At 35.3% G+C, this 19,389-nt stretch overlaps 1 protein-coding gene across 1 annotated transcript in view; it reads right to left on the bottom strand.

Annotated features, from left to right (window-relative positions):
- The window catches only part of Ano5 (anoctamin 5), a 112,731-nt gene that overhangs the window by 33,433 nt on the left and 59,909 nt on the right, over nucleotides 1-19,389 (bottom strand). Inside the window, exons 9-11 of the mRNA XM_071616333.1 lie at nucleotides 12,929-13,063; nucleotides 12,467-12,572; nucleotides 12,301-12,361 (exon numbers count right to left, since the gene is read on the bottom strand). Of these exons, the coding sequence (XP_071472434.1) occupies nucleotides 12,301-12,361; nucleotides 12,467-12,572; nucleotides 12,929-13,063 (302 nt within the window). The remainder of the gene's footprint in view (nucleotides 1-12,300; nucleotides 12,362-12,466; nucleotides 12,573-12,928; nucleotides 13,064-19,389) is intronic.

The raw sequence follows: 19,389 nt of genomic DNA on the forward strand, positions 1-19,389 counted from the left end.
CTTACCCATGCATGTTTTATATGTGTATGTGTGTATCTATTTATATATATATAATCCATCTTGAGAAGTGTGAGTTTATACCTCACTATGGTTTAGATTGTCACTTTCCTGACAACTGGTGACATTAGGCATTTTTTTCATATATGTGTTGGCCATTTGCATATCTTCTTTGGAGAACTTTTTATTCAAATCCTTAACCCATTTTTAATAAGGTTGCTGATGTCTTTATTTTTCTATGCAGGATTGAGTAAAGGAGTTTATAATACAGTTTGGATACTAAACTCTTATGAGATAAAAGGTTTGCAAATATTCTCCCATTCCACAGGTTTTGCTGTCATTGTGTTTCCTTTTATCATAGAAGCTCCTTAATTTGATATAGACTCACTTGTTTATTTCTGAACATATTGCCTAGCATCTGGTGTCATGTCTATGAAAACATCGCTCACACATGTGTCATGAAGCATTTCCCCTACATTTTATTCTAGGAATTTTACAGGCTCTGATCTTATGTTTAGGTCTTAAACCCATTTTCATTTGATTGTTGCTATGGTAGAAGGGTTCAATTTCATTATTTTACATGTGGATAGCTAGGATTCCCAACACCATTTGTTGATGGGATCTGGCTCACTATCACTTCTCCATTGTGTATTCTTGGAACAAATCCTAAAGACAGGTTGACTGTGTATGAGTAAACTTCATGGAAATCAAATTTTCCATCGATTAACCACTGCAATGTGTACTTCTATCATACCACATGTGACGAATCTATACTATTTTGACTGTCAATTTAAAAGAAAAACAGAGTAATTCATCTAGAAGAATAAGAGACCCAGAATAGCCAAAGCAATCCTGAACAAAAAGAGTGATGCCGGATCACAGTCAGATCTCAAATTACACTACACAGTTACAGTAAAATTATTAGCATGGTATTGGCATCAAAATAGACATGAAGACCAGTGGAATAGAATAAAAGACACTGAGACCAATCCACATATATTCAGTCATCTGATGTTCAACAAACATGCTAAAAATATATGTGGAAGAAAAGATAGACTTTTTTTAAAAAAATGGAGCTGGGAAAACTGGATATACATGTGTAAAATGAAACCTGACCCTTATTTTTCACAATTCACAAAAGTCAATTCAAAGTAGATCAAAGACGTGGGAATTTCACCAGAAAATTTGCAAGTATAGAAGAAAACAGGACCAACACTCCAAAGGCATTAACTTTTTTTTTTTTTTTTTAACATGACTCCTAAAGCACAAGGGTGGGGGAAAGGAATCAAATTTAAAAAAGTTTCTGAGCAGCTGGGGATATAACTCAGTTGGTAGAGTGCTTACCTTGCGTGCACAAGGCCCTAGGTTCAATACCCAGCACCATAAAAAAAAAAAAAAAGTTTCTGCACAACAAAGGGAATGATTAAGAGCATGAAGAGTAGGCCTACAGATTGGAAGAAAATCTTTGACAGCTGCTCTTCCAACTGGGGTAATATTCAGACTATATAAAGAACCCCTCAAAACCACCAAAACAAAACAACAATGATGATACCAAAAACATAACTTAATTAACAAATGAGCAAAATAATTAAACAGACACTTCTCAAAGAATAAATATAATTGCAACAAATTTATGAAAACTGTTCAACACCATGGAAATCAGGTAAATGTAAATCAGAACTGAGATTCCATTTCACTCCAGTCAGAATGGCAATTATCAAGAACACAAACAATAATAAATGCTGGTGAGGGTGTGGGGAAAAATGTAGACTCATACATTAAATGGAAGACCAGTAGAATAAAGGAAGGGGGACAGGGGAAGAAAGAGGGAAGGAAAGGGGAAGTACTAGAGACTGAAATGGAGCAAATTATATTCCAAGCTTGAATGGTTATGTCAAAATTAACACCACTATTATGTATAACTATAATGCACTATTAAAAACATTTAAAAGGTAATTCAGTCCTTGTCTGATTCTCCACACTTGAAATGGACTTCTATGAAAATAGTCTTTAGATTGTGTCCCAATCTTTAAACTGTTGTTTTCTTCCATAACAGGTTATATTTTACACAAACTTTCACTCACTCATTTTATCATTTAGTGCTGATTTTCAATTTTATGAGACAGGTATTTTAACTCTATTCATTTTTTTCTCTTGCATATACTAGACACATGTAGGGATAAAAATGTTTCAAAAGTCTGATACAAGTAAGCAGGTTTTTTTTTTTTTTTCCTTGTGGTGCTGGGGATTGAACCCAGGGCCTTGTGTATGAAAGACAAGCACTCTACCAAGTGAGCTCTATCCCCATCCCATTAAGCAGGGTTTTACCATTTGTTTCTTTATTTAAATTACAAGGAAAAAACTACTATAAATTTCTGAAGTAGTATTTGGTTACCATAGCTCTGTAAAACAATAGGTGATCTAAAAGTGTTAATGACCTAAATGTGTAATAATGGAGAACTGATCAGGTAAAATGTGATAAATTGACAAAAGGCAATTCTACTTAGTCATAAATACACATGTCCATATGTACACATGTACCTGCACCCTGTCACACACATTCATTGATACGAAAGGAGTCCCATGATTCATTGTTTGCTGAGTGAAAAAAGCATGCTGAAAACAATTTATATAATATTATGTTGGTTATGTGAAATTACATGAATATAAGTCCCACATACTCAGAGTGAAAGATTCTGGAAAATTATGGACAAAATAATTATCACATTTTGAGTGATTCTAACATTTCCTATTGCTATACTCTGTTTGAATTTCACATGAAGGTTGTATGTTTTCATTATTAACAAACAAAAAACATTGAAGGAAAACACTCCATACCCTCAACCAAAAAGCCTTCTTTATATTGAGTGTCAACTAACTTTGGAAATGTCGCACCTAGTGCTTCATTTTTTCAGTTTTATATTGGAAGTTGATGTGATATAGAGTCGTTCCTATCATCAGAATGAAAATTTATTTCTATAAGAATAACTCATGAAAAGGTCACTAAAATGTATATCAAAACATGGGGATTCTGGGGGAAAATAGACTTCTTTTCTTTCCAATTAGTAGCAAAATCTAACAAATACAACTATGTGCATTTCATAGTTGGGCAAGGATTACTTTATCTGAGGCCCCCCCCCAAAAAAAAAAAAAATTAAGAGGCATTTGTGTAAACCAGAAGGATTTATGGGTTTCTAACATTTCTTCTTGGCTGCTGTCTTCTGAAGAGATAAGTTCTAGTTTCAAAGAGAGAACAGAGGATCAAGAAATCTCACTAACAATTTACCACAATCCCAGGTTTGTTACGTTGGCATATGGACATCTCTTCTTTATAAGGACGCCAAATCTTGATGCTATCATTACATGCAATAAAAAGTGAATGGCATGATGGAGGAAAGATGGCAGCGAATGGAGTGCATCACCCCCGTGTACCGCCTCACTGCGCGGGTGAATGACGAGTTAGAACGGCCAAAAGCTATCTTGTTAGGAACTTCCAGCAAAATTGGGGTGCACCGAAACCTAGAGGAAGGATTTCCATCGCCCGAGGATCGGTTACTGGGGCTCAACTGTGAGAGATCTGTCCACCCGGAGATACAAGCTGTTTATTCAGCGGCCCGCTCCACTGCTAGAGACTGCGGCGCGCCGGGAAATGGTGTCCCTAGAAATGGCAAGCTAGCAACGCAGAGAAACGGCGCTGCAGATTCTGTAGGCTCCTGCCGGCTGTGCCCTCACTGTGCTCCGGGCTGAGTTCTGGGTTTGAGACGGGGGAAGGAAGCGGTCCAGTTCTGTCTTCCACACCGGTCAGCCCACCGAGGAAGCCAGCGGCCACCATCTTGGAGAGCTGACATCACCATCGCCAGTTTTCGACAGATCGCAGCTCATTCAGCAATAGAACAGGTCTGTGACATTTATACCATCTCCCAAACAGCGGGGAAATCACATGAAATCTCTCCCCGGCTTTCCGGGGGCATGATTAACAGAGTGAGCATGAATAGAGGCGTGGGGGAAAGGTAAAGGCACCTGACCTCCAACTCCCCCCTCCCATCAGCGGCCAAAACGAAACCTATCTCGCCAGCTCTCAGAGGAGGGGCTAGCGGAGGGAATCAAAACAATAAGGTGCCAGTTCCCAAAAGCCGCTCTCCACGTCCAGGAAATTGCAGGTCCAGAGTGTAGCTTGAACTGCTGAGAGGTATCACACTGGGAAAGGCCTGTCTGACAGGAGAAGCCAGGGGACTAGAAACCAGGAATAAACCTAATCTAACAGGTTTTGAGAGACACCAGGAGGGGGAGGAGGGAGCAGCCTCACAGGGATTGTTTCCTACAGCTGGAGGGCAAAATCTTGGCCCAGAAGGCACAGCACCACCTACTGGAAGCAAAGAAAATAGAAGCCTAACAGTGTCCCTTTTTTCTTTTAATTTTTTTTTAATTTTTAAATTTTAATTTTTTTTCTTTTCTATAATTATACTATTATTTTTTAAATGTAATTTTTATTTTACTGCATTTTATTATTATTTTTTTATTATCATTTCCTTTTCTTTTCTATTCTTTTCTCTTTCTTTCCTCTCTCCCTCTCTCTTTCTTGGTTTGCTTCCTTACCTTTTCCCCATCTTTCCTCTTAAGCATGACCACCCAGATTATGTACAACTTACTAAATGCAAATAGATGAATACTATGAATCGGTCCATAGTCCGCCTAAGTCCTTAACTACACCCAAGTACTCCTGTCTATTCTCTTGTTAATATCCGCCTGCATTTGAGCAACCTCCCAAAGAAGATAACATATACTAACCTCCATGCCATCCAAGCGCCCGACCTCAACATAAAATCCTAAGTTCAAACCTCAATTCTATACATGCCATCAAATTCTGTAGGCCTTTAATGAAACTAATGAATTTACCTTAAATCACAATTAAATCCAACATCTCTAAACATTGTCTCCCAACACAAAGGAGAGATATTGGAATTATAAAAACCAAAACAAATTTAAAGAAGAAAACAGAAACACAGCAGTTAAACAGAGTTGGAAAGTAACGTGAGCACCATGAAAAAACAAGGGAAAAAAGGATTACAAACAATGCAGGACAACTTAAATTCACAGGAGAACCTAGAGGCATCAGAAAAATGGACAGAGAAAGAACTCAAGGCATACCTAACTCAGATGGAACGGAATCTTAGAGAAGACATTAGACAGCATGTCCAAACAATGAAAGTATACTTTGAAAACGAATTAAATAGGTGAATTCAAATGGCAAAGAACGAGCTCTACCAGGAGATAGAGATTTTAAAAAAAATCAAACAGTAATCCTAGAAATGCAGGAAACCATAAACCAAATTAAAAACTCAAACGAGAATATTACAAATAGACTAGATCAAATAGAAGTCAGAACATCAGATAATGAAGACAAAGTGTATCAACTTGAAAAGAATATAGTCAACACAGAAAGGATGCTAAGAAATCACCAGCAATCTATCCAAGAGATATGAGATGTCATAAAAAAACCAAACTTGAGAGTCATCGGGATAGAAGAAGGTATAGAGGTTCAAACCAAAGGAATGAACAATCTATTGAATGAAATAATCCTAGAAAACTTCCCAGATATGAAAGATGGAATGGATTGCCAAATCCTGGAAGCCTACAGGACCCCAAACATACAAAACCATAATAGACCAACTCCAAGACACATAATTATGAAGATATCCAACATACAGAACAAGGAGAGAATATTAAAAGCTACGAGAGAAAGAAGGCAGATTACATTCAGGGGTAAACCAATTAGGTTAATGGCTGATTTTTCATCACAGATGTTGAAAGCAAGAAGATCCTGGAACAACGTATTTCAAACGCTGAAAAATAATGGATTCCAACCAAGAATACTGTATCCAGCAAAATTAAGCTTCAGATTTGACAATGAAATTAAAATATTTCACGATAAACAAAAGTTAAAAGAATTCACAGCCAGAAAACCAGCACTGCAAGGCATTTTGAGCAAAACACTACAAGAAGAGGAATTGAAAAAATAGCACCCAAAACTAACATTGGGAGGTAACTCAGTAAAGGGAAGAAAAAAAAATAACCAAAAAGGAAAAACGAGCCATATTAAAATAAATAAATAAATAAGCATGACTGGAAGTACAAACAATATATCAATAGTAACCTTAAACGTTAATGGCTTAAATTCACCAATCAAGAGACAAAGGCTAGTAACTTGGATTAAAAAAACAAATCCAACAATATGCTGCCTTCGGGAGACTCATATGATAGGAAAAGACATACACAGGTTGAAAGTGAAAGATTGGGAAAAATCATACCACTCACATGGTCCTCGGAAGCAAGCAGGAGTGGCCATACTCATATCGAATAAAATCAACTTCAAACCTAAGTTAATCAAAAGGGATAAAGAAGGACACTATATACTTTTAAAAGGAACCATCCACCAACAAGACATAACAATTACCAATATGTATGCAACAAATAATGGTGCTGCAACGTTCATAAAACAAACTTTCCTCAAGTTCAAGAGTCAAATAGACCACAACACAATAATTATCGGTGACTTCAACACACCGCTCTCTCCATTGGACAGATCCACCAGACAAAAGCTGAATAAAGAAACTATAGAACTCAATAACACAATCAATAACCTAAACTTAACCGACATATATAGAATATATCAACTATTATCAAGTAGATACACGTTCTTCTCAGCAGCACATGGATCCTTCTCAAAGATAGACCATATATTATGCCATAGGGCAACTCTTAGTAAATATAAAGGTGTGGATATAATACCATGCATCTTATCTGATCATAATGGAATGAAACTGGAAATCAATGATAAAAGAAGGAAGGAAAAATCCTGCATCACCTGGAAAATGAAAAATATGTTACTGAATGATCAGTGGGTTACAGAAGACATAAAGGAGGAAATAAAAAAATTCTTAGAGATAAATGAAAATACAGACACAAAATATTGGAATCTATGGGACACAATGAAAGCAGTTTTAAGAGGGAAATTCATTGCCTGGAGTTCATTCCTCAATAAAACAAAAAACCAACAAATAAATGAACTCACACTTCATCTCAAAACCCTAGAAAAGGAAGAGCAAAACAACAGCAAATGTAGTAGAAGGCAAGAAATAATTAAAATCAGATCGGAAATCAACAAAATTGAAACAAAAAAAAAAGCCATTGAAAAAATTGATAAAACTAAAAGTTGGTTCTTCTAAAAAATAAATAAGATCGACAGACCCTTAGCAATGCTAACGAAGAGAAGAAGAGAGAGAACTCAAATTACCAACATACGGGATGAAAAAGGCAATATCACAACGGACACTACAGAAATACAGAAGATAATTAGAAATTAGATTGAAACCCTATATTCCAATAAAATAGAAGATAGTGAAGATATCGATAAATTTCTTAAGTCATATGATTTGCCCAGATTGAGTCAGGAAGGTACACACAATTTAAACAGACCAATAACAAAGGAGGAAATAAAAGAAGCCATCAAAAGACTACCAACCAAGAAAAGCCCTGGACCGGATGGATATGCAGTGGAGTTTTACAAAACCTTCAAAGAAGAATTAATACCAATACTTTTCAAGTTATTTCAAGAAATAGAAAAAGAAGGAGATCTTCCAAATTCATTCTATGAGGCCAACATCACCCTGATCCTGAAACCAGACAAGGACACTTCAAAGAAAGAAAACTACAGACCAATATCTCTAATGAACATAGATGCAAAAATCCTCAATAAAATCCTGGCGAATCGAATACAAAAGCATATGAAAAAAATTGTGCACCATGATCAAGTAGGATTCATCCCTGGGATGCAAGGCTGGTTCAATATACGGAAATCAATAAATGTTATTCACCACATCAATACACTTAATGATAAGAACCACATGATCATCTCGATAGATGCAGAAAAAGCATTCGACAAAGTACAACATCCCTTTATGTTCAAATCACTAGAAAAACTAGGGATAACAGGAACTTACCTCAATATTGTAAAACTATATATGCTAAGCCTCAGGCTATCATTATTCTGAATGGAGAAAAACTGAAGGCATTCCCTCTAAAATCTGGAACAAGACAGGGATGTCCTCTCTCACCACTTCTATTCAATTTAGTTCTTGAAATACTAGCCAGAGCAATTAGACAGACAAAAGAAATTAAATGCATAAAAATAGGAAAAGAAGAACTTAAATTATCACTATTTGCAGAAGACATGATTCTATACCTAGAAGACCCAAAAGGGTCTACAAAGAAACGACTAGAATTAATAAATGAATTCAGCAAAGTGGCAGGATATAAAATCAACACACATAAATCAAAGGCATTCCTGTATATCAGCGACAAATCTTCTGAAATGGAAATGAGGACAACCACCCCATTCACAATATCCTCAAAAAAAATAAAATACTTGGGAACCAACCTAACAAAAGAGGTGAAAGATCTATACAATGAAAACTACAGAACCCTAAAGAGAAAAATAGAAGAAGACCTTAGAAGATGGAAAAATATACCCTGTTCATGGATAGGAAGAACTAACATCATCAAAATGGCGATATTACCCAAAGTTCTCTATAGGTTTAATGCAATGCCAATCAAAATCCTAAGGGCATTTCTTGTAGAAATTGATAAAGCAATTATGAAATTCATATGGAAAAACAAAAGACCCAAAATAGCAAAAGCAATTATAAGCAGGAAGTGTGAGTCAGGCGGTATAGTGATACCAGATTTCAAACAATAGTAACAAAAACAGCATGGTACTGGTACCAAAACAGGCGAGTGGACCAATGGTACAGAATAGAGGACACAGAGACCAATCCACAAAATTACAACTTTCTTATATTTGATAAAGGGGCTAAAAGCATGCAATGGAGGAAGGATAGTATCTTCAACAAATGGTGCTGGGAAAACTGGAAATCCATATGCAACAAAATGAAACTGAATCCCTTTCTCTCGCCATGCACAAAAGTTAACTCAAAATGGATCAGAGAGCTTGATATCAAATCAGAGACTCTGTGCCTGATAGAAGAAAAAGTTGGCTCCGATCTACATATTGTTGGGCGGGCTCCAAATTCCTTAATAGGACGCCCATAGCACAAGAGTTAATAACTAGAATCAACAAATGGGACTTACTCAAACTAAAAAGTTTTTTCTCAGCAAGAGAAACAATAAGAGAGGTAAATAGGGAGCCTACATCCTGGGAACCAATTTTTTACTCCTCACACTTCAGACAGAGCCCTAATATCCAGAGTATACAAAGAACTCAAAAAATTAAACAATAAGAAAACAAATAACCCAATCAACAAATGGGTCAAAGACCTGAACAGACAGTTCTCAGAGGAGGACATACAATCAATCAACAAGTACATGAAAAAATGCTCACCATCTCTAGCAGTCAGAGAAATGCAAATCAAAACCACCCTAAGATACCATCTCACTCCAGTTAGATTGGCAGCCATTGTGAAGTCAAACAGCAACAAATGCTGGTGAGGATGTGGGGAAAAGGGTACTCTTGTACATTGCTGGTGGGACTGCAAATTGGTGCGGCCAATTTGGAAAGCAGTATGGAGATTCCTGGGAAAGCTGGGAATGGAACCACCATTTGACCCAGCTATTGCCCTTCTCGGACTATTCCCTGAAGACTTTAAAAGAGCGTACTACAGGGATACTGCCACATCGATGTTCACAGCAGCACAATTCACAATAGCTAGACTGTGGAACCAACCCAGATGCCCTTCAATAGATGAATGGATTAAAAATAAGTGGCATTTATACACAATGGAGTATTACGCAGCACTAAAAAATGACAAAATCATGGAATTTGCAGGGAAATGGATGGCATTAGAGAAGATTATGCGAAGTGAAGCTAGCCAATCTCTAAAAAACAAATGCCAAATGTCTTCTTTGATATAATGAGAGCAACTAAGAACAGAGCAGGGAGGAAGAGCAGGAAGAAAAGGTTAACATTAAACAGAGACATGAGGTGGGAGGGAAAGGGAGAGAAAAGGGAAATTGCATGGAAATGGAAGGAGACCCTCATTGTTATACAAAATTACATATAAGAGGTTGCGAGGGGAATGGAAAAAAAACAAGGAGAGAAATGAATTACAATAGATGGGGTAGAGAGAAAAGATGGGAGGGGAGGGGGGATAATAGAGGATAGGAAAGGTAGCAGAATACAACAGTCACTAATATGGCATCATGTAAAAATGTGGATGTGTAACCGATGTGATTCTGCAATCTGTATTTGGGGTAAAAAATGGGAGTTCATAACCCACTTGAATCTAATGTATGAAATATGATATGTCAAGAGCTTTGTAATGTTTTGAACAACCAATAAAAAAAATATAATAAAAAAAAGTGAATGGCATGCATCTGCAAACCCCAACAAACTGGAAACTCCATGAGGGTAGGAATTGTGCTTTAATTATCATTGAAAACTCTTACTTTTTGTTATCTCAAGTCAGACACTGAGATGAAGACTTGATCCCAGATAGTTGATGCCAAGAGACACATGTGACACTTGAGGAAAGTTGAGATAGGGAAGAAGAAAAGGTAAAAATGGGTTCATAAATATGTTGCCATTTGTGGGCAACTGGAGCTCAGTCCTGTTGGGGGGTCCTCATCCTCTTATTAATTATATATATAAAACACCTCAGAATTACCTCTTGAGGTATGGGAAGCTGAAGTTTTTACCCACTAATTCCCATCCCTCATTGGATAAGGAATTCCCTTGGACATGAAAACCCTGGTAGCTTCAGATATCCTTCTCAGGGGATAATGAAACTTTGATAGCCATGGACAGAGGTCTCAGCAGAGAAGTGTGGGACTTGGGTGCTTGTTATATACTTTTTGAATTTCCTATAAAGGTCATGTGTTTTTATTACTAACAAAACAAAACACTGAAAGAAAACACTCCCTTCTCTCAACCCCAAAGCCTTCTTTGAGTCTCAACTAAATGACTAAAGTGTTGATCCTTTAACATAAATGGTCTTTTATCACATCTGCTCTTCCAACACATCATATCATTCAGCTTAAACTTAACTCTTCACTACAACAAACATTTCTGAAGGAAAAAGTGATGGCGACATCTCTGAAATGCTCACTTTCCAGTGTGTTTCTTCCTATTGATGGAGCACCCTCTCTCTCCAAGGAGACATCTGAAAACTCTAACAAAGTATTTGTTGTAATCTGTCATTCACTTTATTTTACATTTACAAACAGTCTTTATAAGAATAAGAAGAAAAAAAGTTTTTCCAAAAAGTGTACAAGTACTTTCCAGAGTTTGCATATATTGTATTCTACCAGTTTATTTGTAAGATTGTTGGAATATATAACACATTTTCTAACAAAATAATGTTTAAAAATAGTTTATTTTGTTTTTTTTCTTTATTTGGATTAACTGTCCAAACTTAGTATAGTTTAATTGCATTATTTACTTTGGTGCCCAAAATATACTTTGAGCCACAAATTTGTATCAGGCACAAATTTAAGTGTTAGGGTTATAACCATTACAGTTGAATGCCCCCTCTAGTGTAAGCTTGGCCCACCTCTGAGTCTTCTGCAGTCACCTTGCACATTAAGTACCCATGTGGATGATTTTAAATAAATGGAACTGCAAGCCGAAATTAGAACAAGACACAAAGAATTCAGACTCAAACATTGTCAGGTAGCTTTCCACAGTTTTCAATCCTTGCTCCAGTTTGTATCCATGAATCCCTAACTTCCAGCTACCATATATTTATGCTAAGCCACTCCCAAATTAAAGGTTTATTGAAACTATCTTTACTGTGGCACGGGGAGATAGTGGGAGCCTAATATATCTGATGTCTCAAAAATTTACCTTTTTCTTTTTTTTTTTTTTGATACCAGAGATTGAACCAGGGGTACTTAACCTCTGAATCACATACCCAGCTCTTTTTATATTTTATTTTAAGACAGGGTCTAGTTGAGTTGCTTAGCGCCTCACTAAGTTGCTGAGAGGCTGGCTTTGAACTCACAATCTTCCTTCCTCAGCCTCCAGAGCCACTGGAATTACAGGTGTGTGCCACCACACCCGGCTCAAAAATTATACCATTTCTTAGAGAAACAAACAGATATTTAATAGAAACCTTTATTTCTCAAGGATCAAGGGGTAATGAGTTCACCTGTGTATTTACTTTAGAGAAGAAACAGTGGTCTGAAACCACCTTTGGTATCTAAGATATGTCATCTGAATATCTTATATGGATGAGCTATATAACATCATATGAAGAAAACTGTTTTCTTTTTATGGGACTATGTACTCACCCCAAATTCCCATGAATATTGCAAAGAATACTGTAGATTCATTATCAAATAAATGGGACAACTGTAAAAATAACAATAACAACATCACAAAGACCAGTTAGTATCAATTGCAATATAAAAGGAGGGAAATTCCAAGTTTTTTGAACATACCACAAAGTCTACATACCTTTGAACTCAAGCAGGTACTATTTAGTCTCCAATAATCACATACTTGATCACAGAGTGGGCACATGATCAATTGACCTCCAATTTCAGGGTCACAGATGTCAGTACTACCCGGAGAACAGTAAAGTTATTTTGAAGGCAATGTTTTACAGTGAAAGTCTAAGCTACTATTATTAGAACAACTGTTTATATAGATTCTCACATAGAAGAGAAGGAGCAATGAAGTAGCATTTTCTGTAATGGGTCAAGTTATATTTTGAGGAGAAAAATTTTTAAAGCACATCATTAAAAACATTTTCAAGAAAGCATCTGGTGAAGGGCAGCTGCTGTGTTTGGGTCCTCTTTGGAAATATCAGTTAACTGAGAGCATAGGGAAATATTTTGGACAAATGCCAGGGAAATAACAATATTTGTTTCATTTAACATAAGAAATATTTTCTCTGAGGAGCTCAGCTCTACTTACCTGGTTTGGTTAGAATCCATTAATAATATCCCATAAATAAGACAAGCTAAGCCAACTACAGCTGCAATTAGAAGCATTTCAGTGTAAAATCCCAAGAAAACAAAATAGATACCAATTTTTTCTCCAAAATAGTCCCTGTGAAAAAGATTAAAAAGAAAAATCAGAAATTAGAAGAATGGTGTAGTCTGGGGAGCTTCGGTTTTGTATTCAGACAGACATGCATTCTAATTTTGGCCCCACTGCTTTCTAAATGTGTAATTTTGGTAAAGTTCCTTAACTCTCTAAACTTACTTTCCACATGATAAAAAACAGGAAAATCCCTATCCCATTCTATGTGAATACATGTAGGGATTAAAAGAAGTAGCACATAGGAGGAGTTGCTTGAATATAATATAAATTTAAATTTTATATAATAAGATAATTTGAAGAGCTTCTAAATTTTAGAGAAATCAAGCATTTTTAAAATAAACTACAAAGTACTCTGAAATGAAACCTCTAGCAATTAATCTGACACCTTAAAATCATACTCATAATCTGCATGGATTTTTGCTTTACCTAATTTCTGACACTGACAATGGTACTTGGAACATACTGTAGGTATATATGATCATCTTCCTCCTAGTTTGGATCTCTAATGGAGGAACATAGGTAACTGATCAAGGAATTTAAAAGGACTATTTAATAAAAATTCCACCAAGTATAGTAGTTCAGCTCTTCCTTTATAAAGGTTTAATATTGAGCATAAATATTCAGGTCTCAAAATCAAGTTTGTTTTCTTTTTTAACTGAGTCCTTCTTTAGGAATCTAACAGCATAGTTTTCTCTGATTCAGAAAACCAGGTTTCATTGTTGCTTCTTACCTGGTTATTCTCCTTCTTATTCATACAGAGACTAGCTCACCAAATTTGTATGCTTTTCAACAGCTTCCTAGACAGTTAGATGTGATTAGTTTTGATTTCAAGAGCATGTTTATGAAAGCACTTAAATTTCAGTTTTCATACATGCATCCAGGTCTGTAAAGGTTTAATAAACATCATTTCCCAATGAGAATTTCAAATGTATTTCTCATATTAAATATTAGTTTTATTGAACCTCTCATTTTTCAAAACTCTTTTCTAAATAGGCTTCTTTCTGTTTGTATAATCTTCCTTCATTCTTTTCCGTAATAATAAGCATTTTGTATTTTTTCTCATGGTTTATATATTTTAAACTTTTATTGGATATTTTTATTATACATGACAATAGAATTCATTTTTATATCTTCATAAAAGCATGGAATATAATTGGTTCTAATTTAGTTCCCTGTACATCCCCACCCCTTTTCCTTCCACCTGTTCCCTTCCCTCTAATCTACTATTTTTCTGCTATTTATTTATAGTTTTTTTTAAAATTAATATCTTGTGGATGTACATGATGGTTTATTCACATATGTACATAGGGAAGTTAGGTCAGATATATTCTACTGTCTTTTCCTATCCCATCTGTCCTCTCTTCCCTTCATTCCCCTTTGTCTAATAATCTGGTCTTTCTTCTATTTCTTTTATGCCCATCTGCCCCATATTTGGGATTAGCTTCCACATATCAGAGAAAACATTCTTTGACTTTTTGGGACTGGCTTATTTCAGTCAGCATGGCAGACTCCAGTTTCATTTATTTACTGGTAAATGCTATTAAGTCATTCTTCTTTATGGCCAAGTAATATTCCATTGTGTATACATTTTAAATTTTTATTTTCCCTATTGTTTTACAAATCACCATGACATGAAATTTAACTATAACACCATACTTACTAATCTACCATTCATAACTTCCTTACAGTTACTCTCAACTAGGGTGAATGGACTTGCTTTCTCCCAGTATTTTACTGAAACATATAATAATTACTATAATACTATATAACAATAAAATCAGGAAAAAAGTATATACTGTATTTTGTGGAAGATCATTTTCACCATGTTTATTTTCCTTTGAGGTTTTAACATTATAGAAGCAAAAATTTTAGGAGGTATAAGGTAATATTACTCCTATAGACATATAATTCCTCAGAAATTCAAAAGAAAACTAGATATTTCAACAACCTTATTTTTAAAAAATATTTTTATTAGTTATTAATGGACCTTTATTTATTTATTTGTTTATATGTGGTTTATATATTTGCCTCACAAATGCTAGGTGATCACTCGACCATTGAGCCACAACCATAGCCCTCAACAACCTTATTTTTAAAGGACAAACTGCTTTTATCTACCTTTCAGATTTCATGAATATTTTAAGGAGGAAAATAGTCAAGCACTTATTAGATAAAGTTATGAGAATTTATTGTATCTGGAAGTGTAGCAATTATTTTACTAAACTTTGAACTTAAGTTTAACAGTAACTGATTAACACTTAAACTACTTTATAAGACATACCTTACATTTGTATTACAGTAAAAATACATAGATTATTGAAATAAAATTTAAGATGCTGCTTAACCTATCTTATTATTCACAACAGAAATAAATATAACAATATGAAACACTCTACAAAGTCTCAAATATACTGAGACTCCTTTCTTTTGAGCATTTCCTAGGAAAAATGTGCCATATATTTATATGTATATTATTTCTCAACCTGCTCATTTTATTTACTAAATGTTCAAATTGTCTCTGACCTTCTAATATCTAACAGCATCTGACAGAAGAGATTTAGTAATAATGGCTGTGCAATGATTATATGAAGTAATTAGTCTAATTTGGGGGAATGTACTGGGGAATGAACTCAGGGGCTTGACCACTGAGCCACATCCCCATTCCTATATTTCATTTAGAGACAGGGTCTCGCTTTGTTGCTTAGTGCCTTGCTTTTGCTGAGGCTGGCTTTGAACTCAAGATACTTCTGTCTCATCCTCCCAAACTGCTGGGATTACAGGCGTGCCACCATGGTGCCTGGTAGGATTAGTCTAATTTTGTAAATCCAAGGTGAAAAAATTAGTCTGAGGTAGTACAAAGAATTATGATAGAATCTGAGATAGATAGGATGTCAGGGAGAGACAAAAGGAGACCCTTGGTAGAGGGACCAAGATATGTGAGTATGATCAGCCACACCTGCCTCATTAGTTAGATGAATAAAACCTCCAGTGTATGCTTGTACCAGATTATCAATAATGAGAACAAATCAGTTTCAATGCCAGCAGATTCAAAGACCTACACAGAGTACCCATAAATGATTTATGACCAGACGGCTTTAACCAGGAAGAAACATTCTTAACCCTAAATATCAAATGATTGACATGGGATTTTTCACAAAAGCTTGTTAGGAAACCTGTACTTTTCTTCCCCAGAAAAATCCCATGTAGAAAATCCTATGTATGTCATTTGTCTTCTCTAAAGAGGCAAGAGCAGTCTGCACCCTGCCTTTGGGGTGTGCATATCTTTGCTTTAATCAATCTTTCTTGTGCCCTGCTTTCAATGTGTTCTAATTTTTTTTTAGTGGTATAAGTCAAGAACCCTCCCAGGCCAATTTGTGGACATACTGCCCCTTGGACCTTTGTCCAATGACAAATTGACTAAAATAGAGTCCCAAAGAAGGAATGAACAAATGCAAACATCCACTCTAAAAGAATTCATTTTCATAGCAAATTCATTGACAAATGAGAAACTTAGCTATTATATTATCTTGGAACTATAATAGTTCATTATAGTCATTGCGCTTTAATAGATAGTAATATAACATTTTATTTCTAAACAGTGAGAAAAAAATTATAAAGTTGTTAAACTGGCAAGGAAAAAAGGCTGATAGAGCATATAAAATTGCAGTTTAATATGACAATGACAGAAATCTTGGTATTAAAATTTCCCCAATATATTATTTAATACAATAAAGTGATCATTGCCCTAGTGACAGAAAAATCACTTATAAATATTCAGATGCTGGAATTGTAATTTGGTATGGAGATAACACAAACTATGTGAAATGTAGGAATTTATATTCCTATATTCTGAATCTCTTTCTAGACACCACAGTCATCCTGACTTCTCTATTATTTTCTACGTTCAGTCACCCACTAGATCCCAGGAATACTGCCAAACACACACAAAAAAAGTTTTAAAATCCATGGTCTCTCCTCTATTCTGTTTCCAGTGCCTTGGATAGGATCTTCAATATTTATTGCCACAATCAACAGCCTCCTTACTTGCCTGCTTCAGTCTTTCTCCTCTTCTGGGTTTGCTCATTGCACCCCCAAACTATTATTTTATCCCAAAGATAAATCTTAACAGGATTTTTTCTTTTTTCTTTTTGTTTTTCAATCAAATCAAATTGAGTATGTTATGGTTTGAATCTTGAATTTTTTTTTCTAAAAAAGATTGTTTGAAACTACTGTCCCCAATACAGCAAGTTTCGGAGGTAGGGCTTTTAGGAAAAGATTGGACCATGTGAGATACAACCTCATCAGTGGATTAGTCATTTAAATGGACCACTGAGTAGTAACTGTAGGCAGGTGGAAATGGCTGGAGGAAGTAGGACACTGGAGGGGCATGTTCTTCAAGATAATATGTCCTTGGTGCCTCTCTCTCTCTCTCTCTCTCTCTGTATGTGTGTGTCTCTGTGTGTGTGTGTGTGTGTGTGTGTGTGTGCTTCCTGGCTGCCATGTTTTGAGCAGCTTTCCTCCCCAGCCCTTCTGCCATGATTTCTGCTCTATCCCAAACTCTAATCAATGAAACAGGCAACCATGAAGTGATACCTCTGAATATAAAGCAAATTTTTCCTCTTCAAACTTGTTTTTGTCACAGCAATGAAAAGCTGACTAACAGTATAATTCACATATGATAAATACACTTGGTTTAAATGCATAGTTCAAGAATTTCAAATTCAGGCTTTCATTTCATGTAATTACAATTCCAATCACATACACATCACTTCTATCAATTAAAAAGTTCCCTATAGCCCCTGAAGTTGACCCTTCCCTTACACCGAGTTCTGGAAAATGGCTATTCTAAAGTCAGTCCCTATTGCTGTGTCTTTTACATAATGATGTTTTTAAATGGAAACAGAGTATGTAGTTTTCAGTGGTTTGCCATGTTAATGCAACATCAGAGAAATGAAGATGTTGCATAAATTGTTTCTGTTTATTTCTGAGGGAAAATATCCACTGTATGAATGTATGATAATTTGTTTATACACTCATCAGTACATGGAGAGTTGTTTCCAGATTTTTATTATTAGAAGTTAGACTGTCATGAATATTCATATAATGATGCTTCTGTAGACATTTGCTTCATTTTCTCTGGTTATGCATAAGTGAAACTGCTGACTAACACAGAAACTATGCATTTATAAGAAACCTTCACACTGGTTTGTAAAGGTGCAGTACCATAATGAATTCCCACCAGCAGTGTTTGAGATTTCACATAGTGCTGCAGCCCTGCCAGTACTTCTTGTGAGTGTTTTGTGTTTTTTTTTTAACTTTAGCTGATATAGGGAGTAAAAAGAGATATCTCAATAACATTTTAATTTTTATTCCCCCTATAAATGATAATATTGAGCTTTTATGTACTTATTAATCATCAGTAAACATGATTGTTTGGGGAAGTATCTGTTGCAATCTTTTGTCATTTAAAATTATTTTGCCTTATTAGTGAATTATAAGAGTTCCTTAAGTACTATAGGTAAGAGTCTTCTATTATGTCTATTGTAAAAGTTTTCTTCTATTGTTTTGTAATTTGTCTTTTGATTTTTGTGACCATCTTTTAAGGAGACTATATTTTTAATTTTGATTAAATCAAACATATCGTTTTCTTATAGTGTTTTGGTGTCTTATGTGAGTTTATGCCTAACACAAAGTCATATAGATTTTTCTCTATACTCTCTTGAAAACACTTTCAGGTTTTCTTTTTTTTTTTTTTTTTTTTTTGCCAGGCATGGTGTCACATGCCTGTAATCCCAGAGGCTTGGGAGGCTGAGGCAGGAAGAATGCAAATTCAAAGCCAGTCTCAGCAATTTAGCAAGGTCCTAAAGCAACTCGGTGAGACCCTGTCTCAGAATAAAAAATAAAAAGGTCTAGGGTTGTGGCTCAGGAGTTAGACACCCCTAGGTTCAATCCCTGGTACAAAAAACAAACAAACAAACAAACAAAAAACACTTTGTAGTTTTTGCTTTTACACTTAGTTCTATGGTCCGCTTCTGTTCAAGTTAATTTAAATCTTCTTATGGTAAAGTATCAAGATTTATGTTTTGGATACACATATCCATTTGTATCAGCATCATCCCCATTGAATTTTCAGGTAACTTTGTTGATAATAAATTGATCATATGAGTCTTTCTGAACTCTCCTTTTGCTAAAGGTTTCATTTGGAAATGACTCAAATAACAAAGAAAAATTGAAAGTACAATTCATAGAATGCTCTGATTCTTTCATTGTAAGCATTTTGCTCCATATACATTTTCTCTCCCTCTTTTTATGGGTGTATATGATTGTCCACA

This window comes from Marmota flaviventris, chromosome 9, assembly GCF_047511675.1.
Source record: "Marmota flaviventris isolate mMarFla1 chromosome 9, mMarFla1.hap1, whole genome shotgun sequence".
In the NCBI taxonomy this organism is placed as follows: domain Eukaryota; kingdom Metazoa; phylum Chordata; class Mammalia; order Rodentia; family Sciuridae; genus Marmota; species Marmota flaviventris.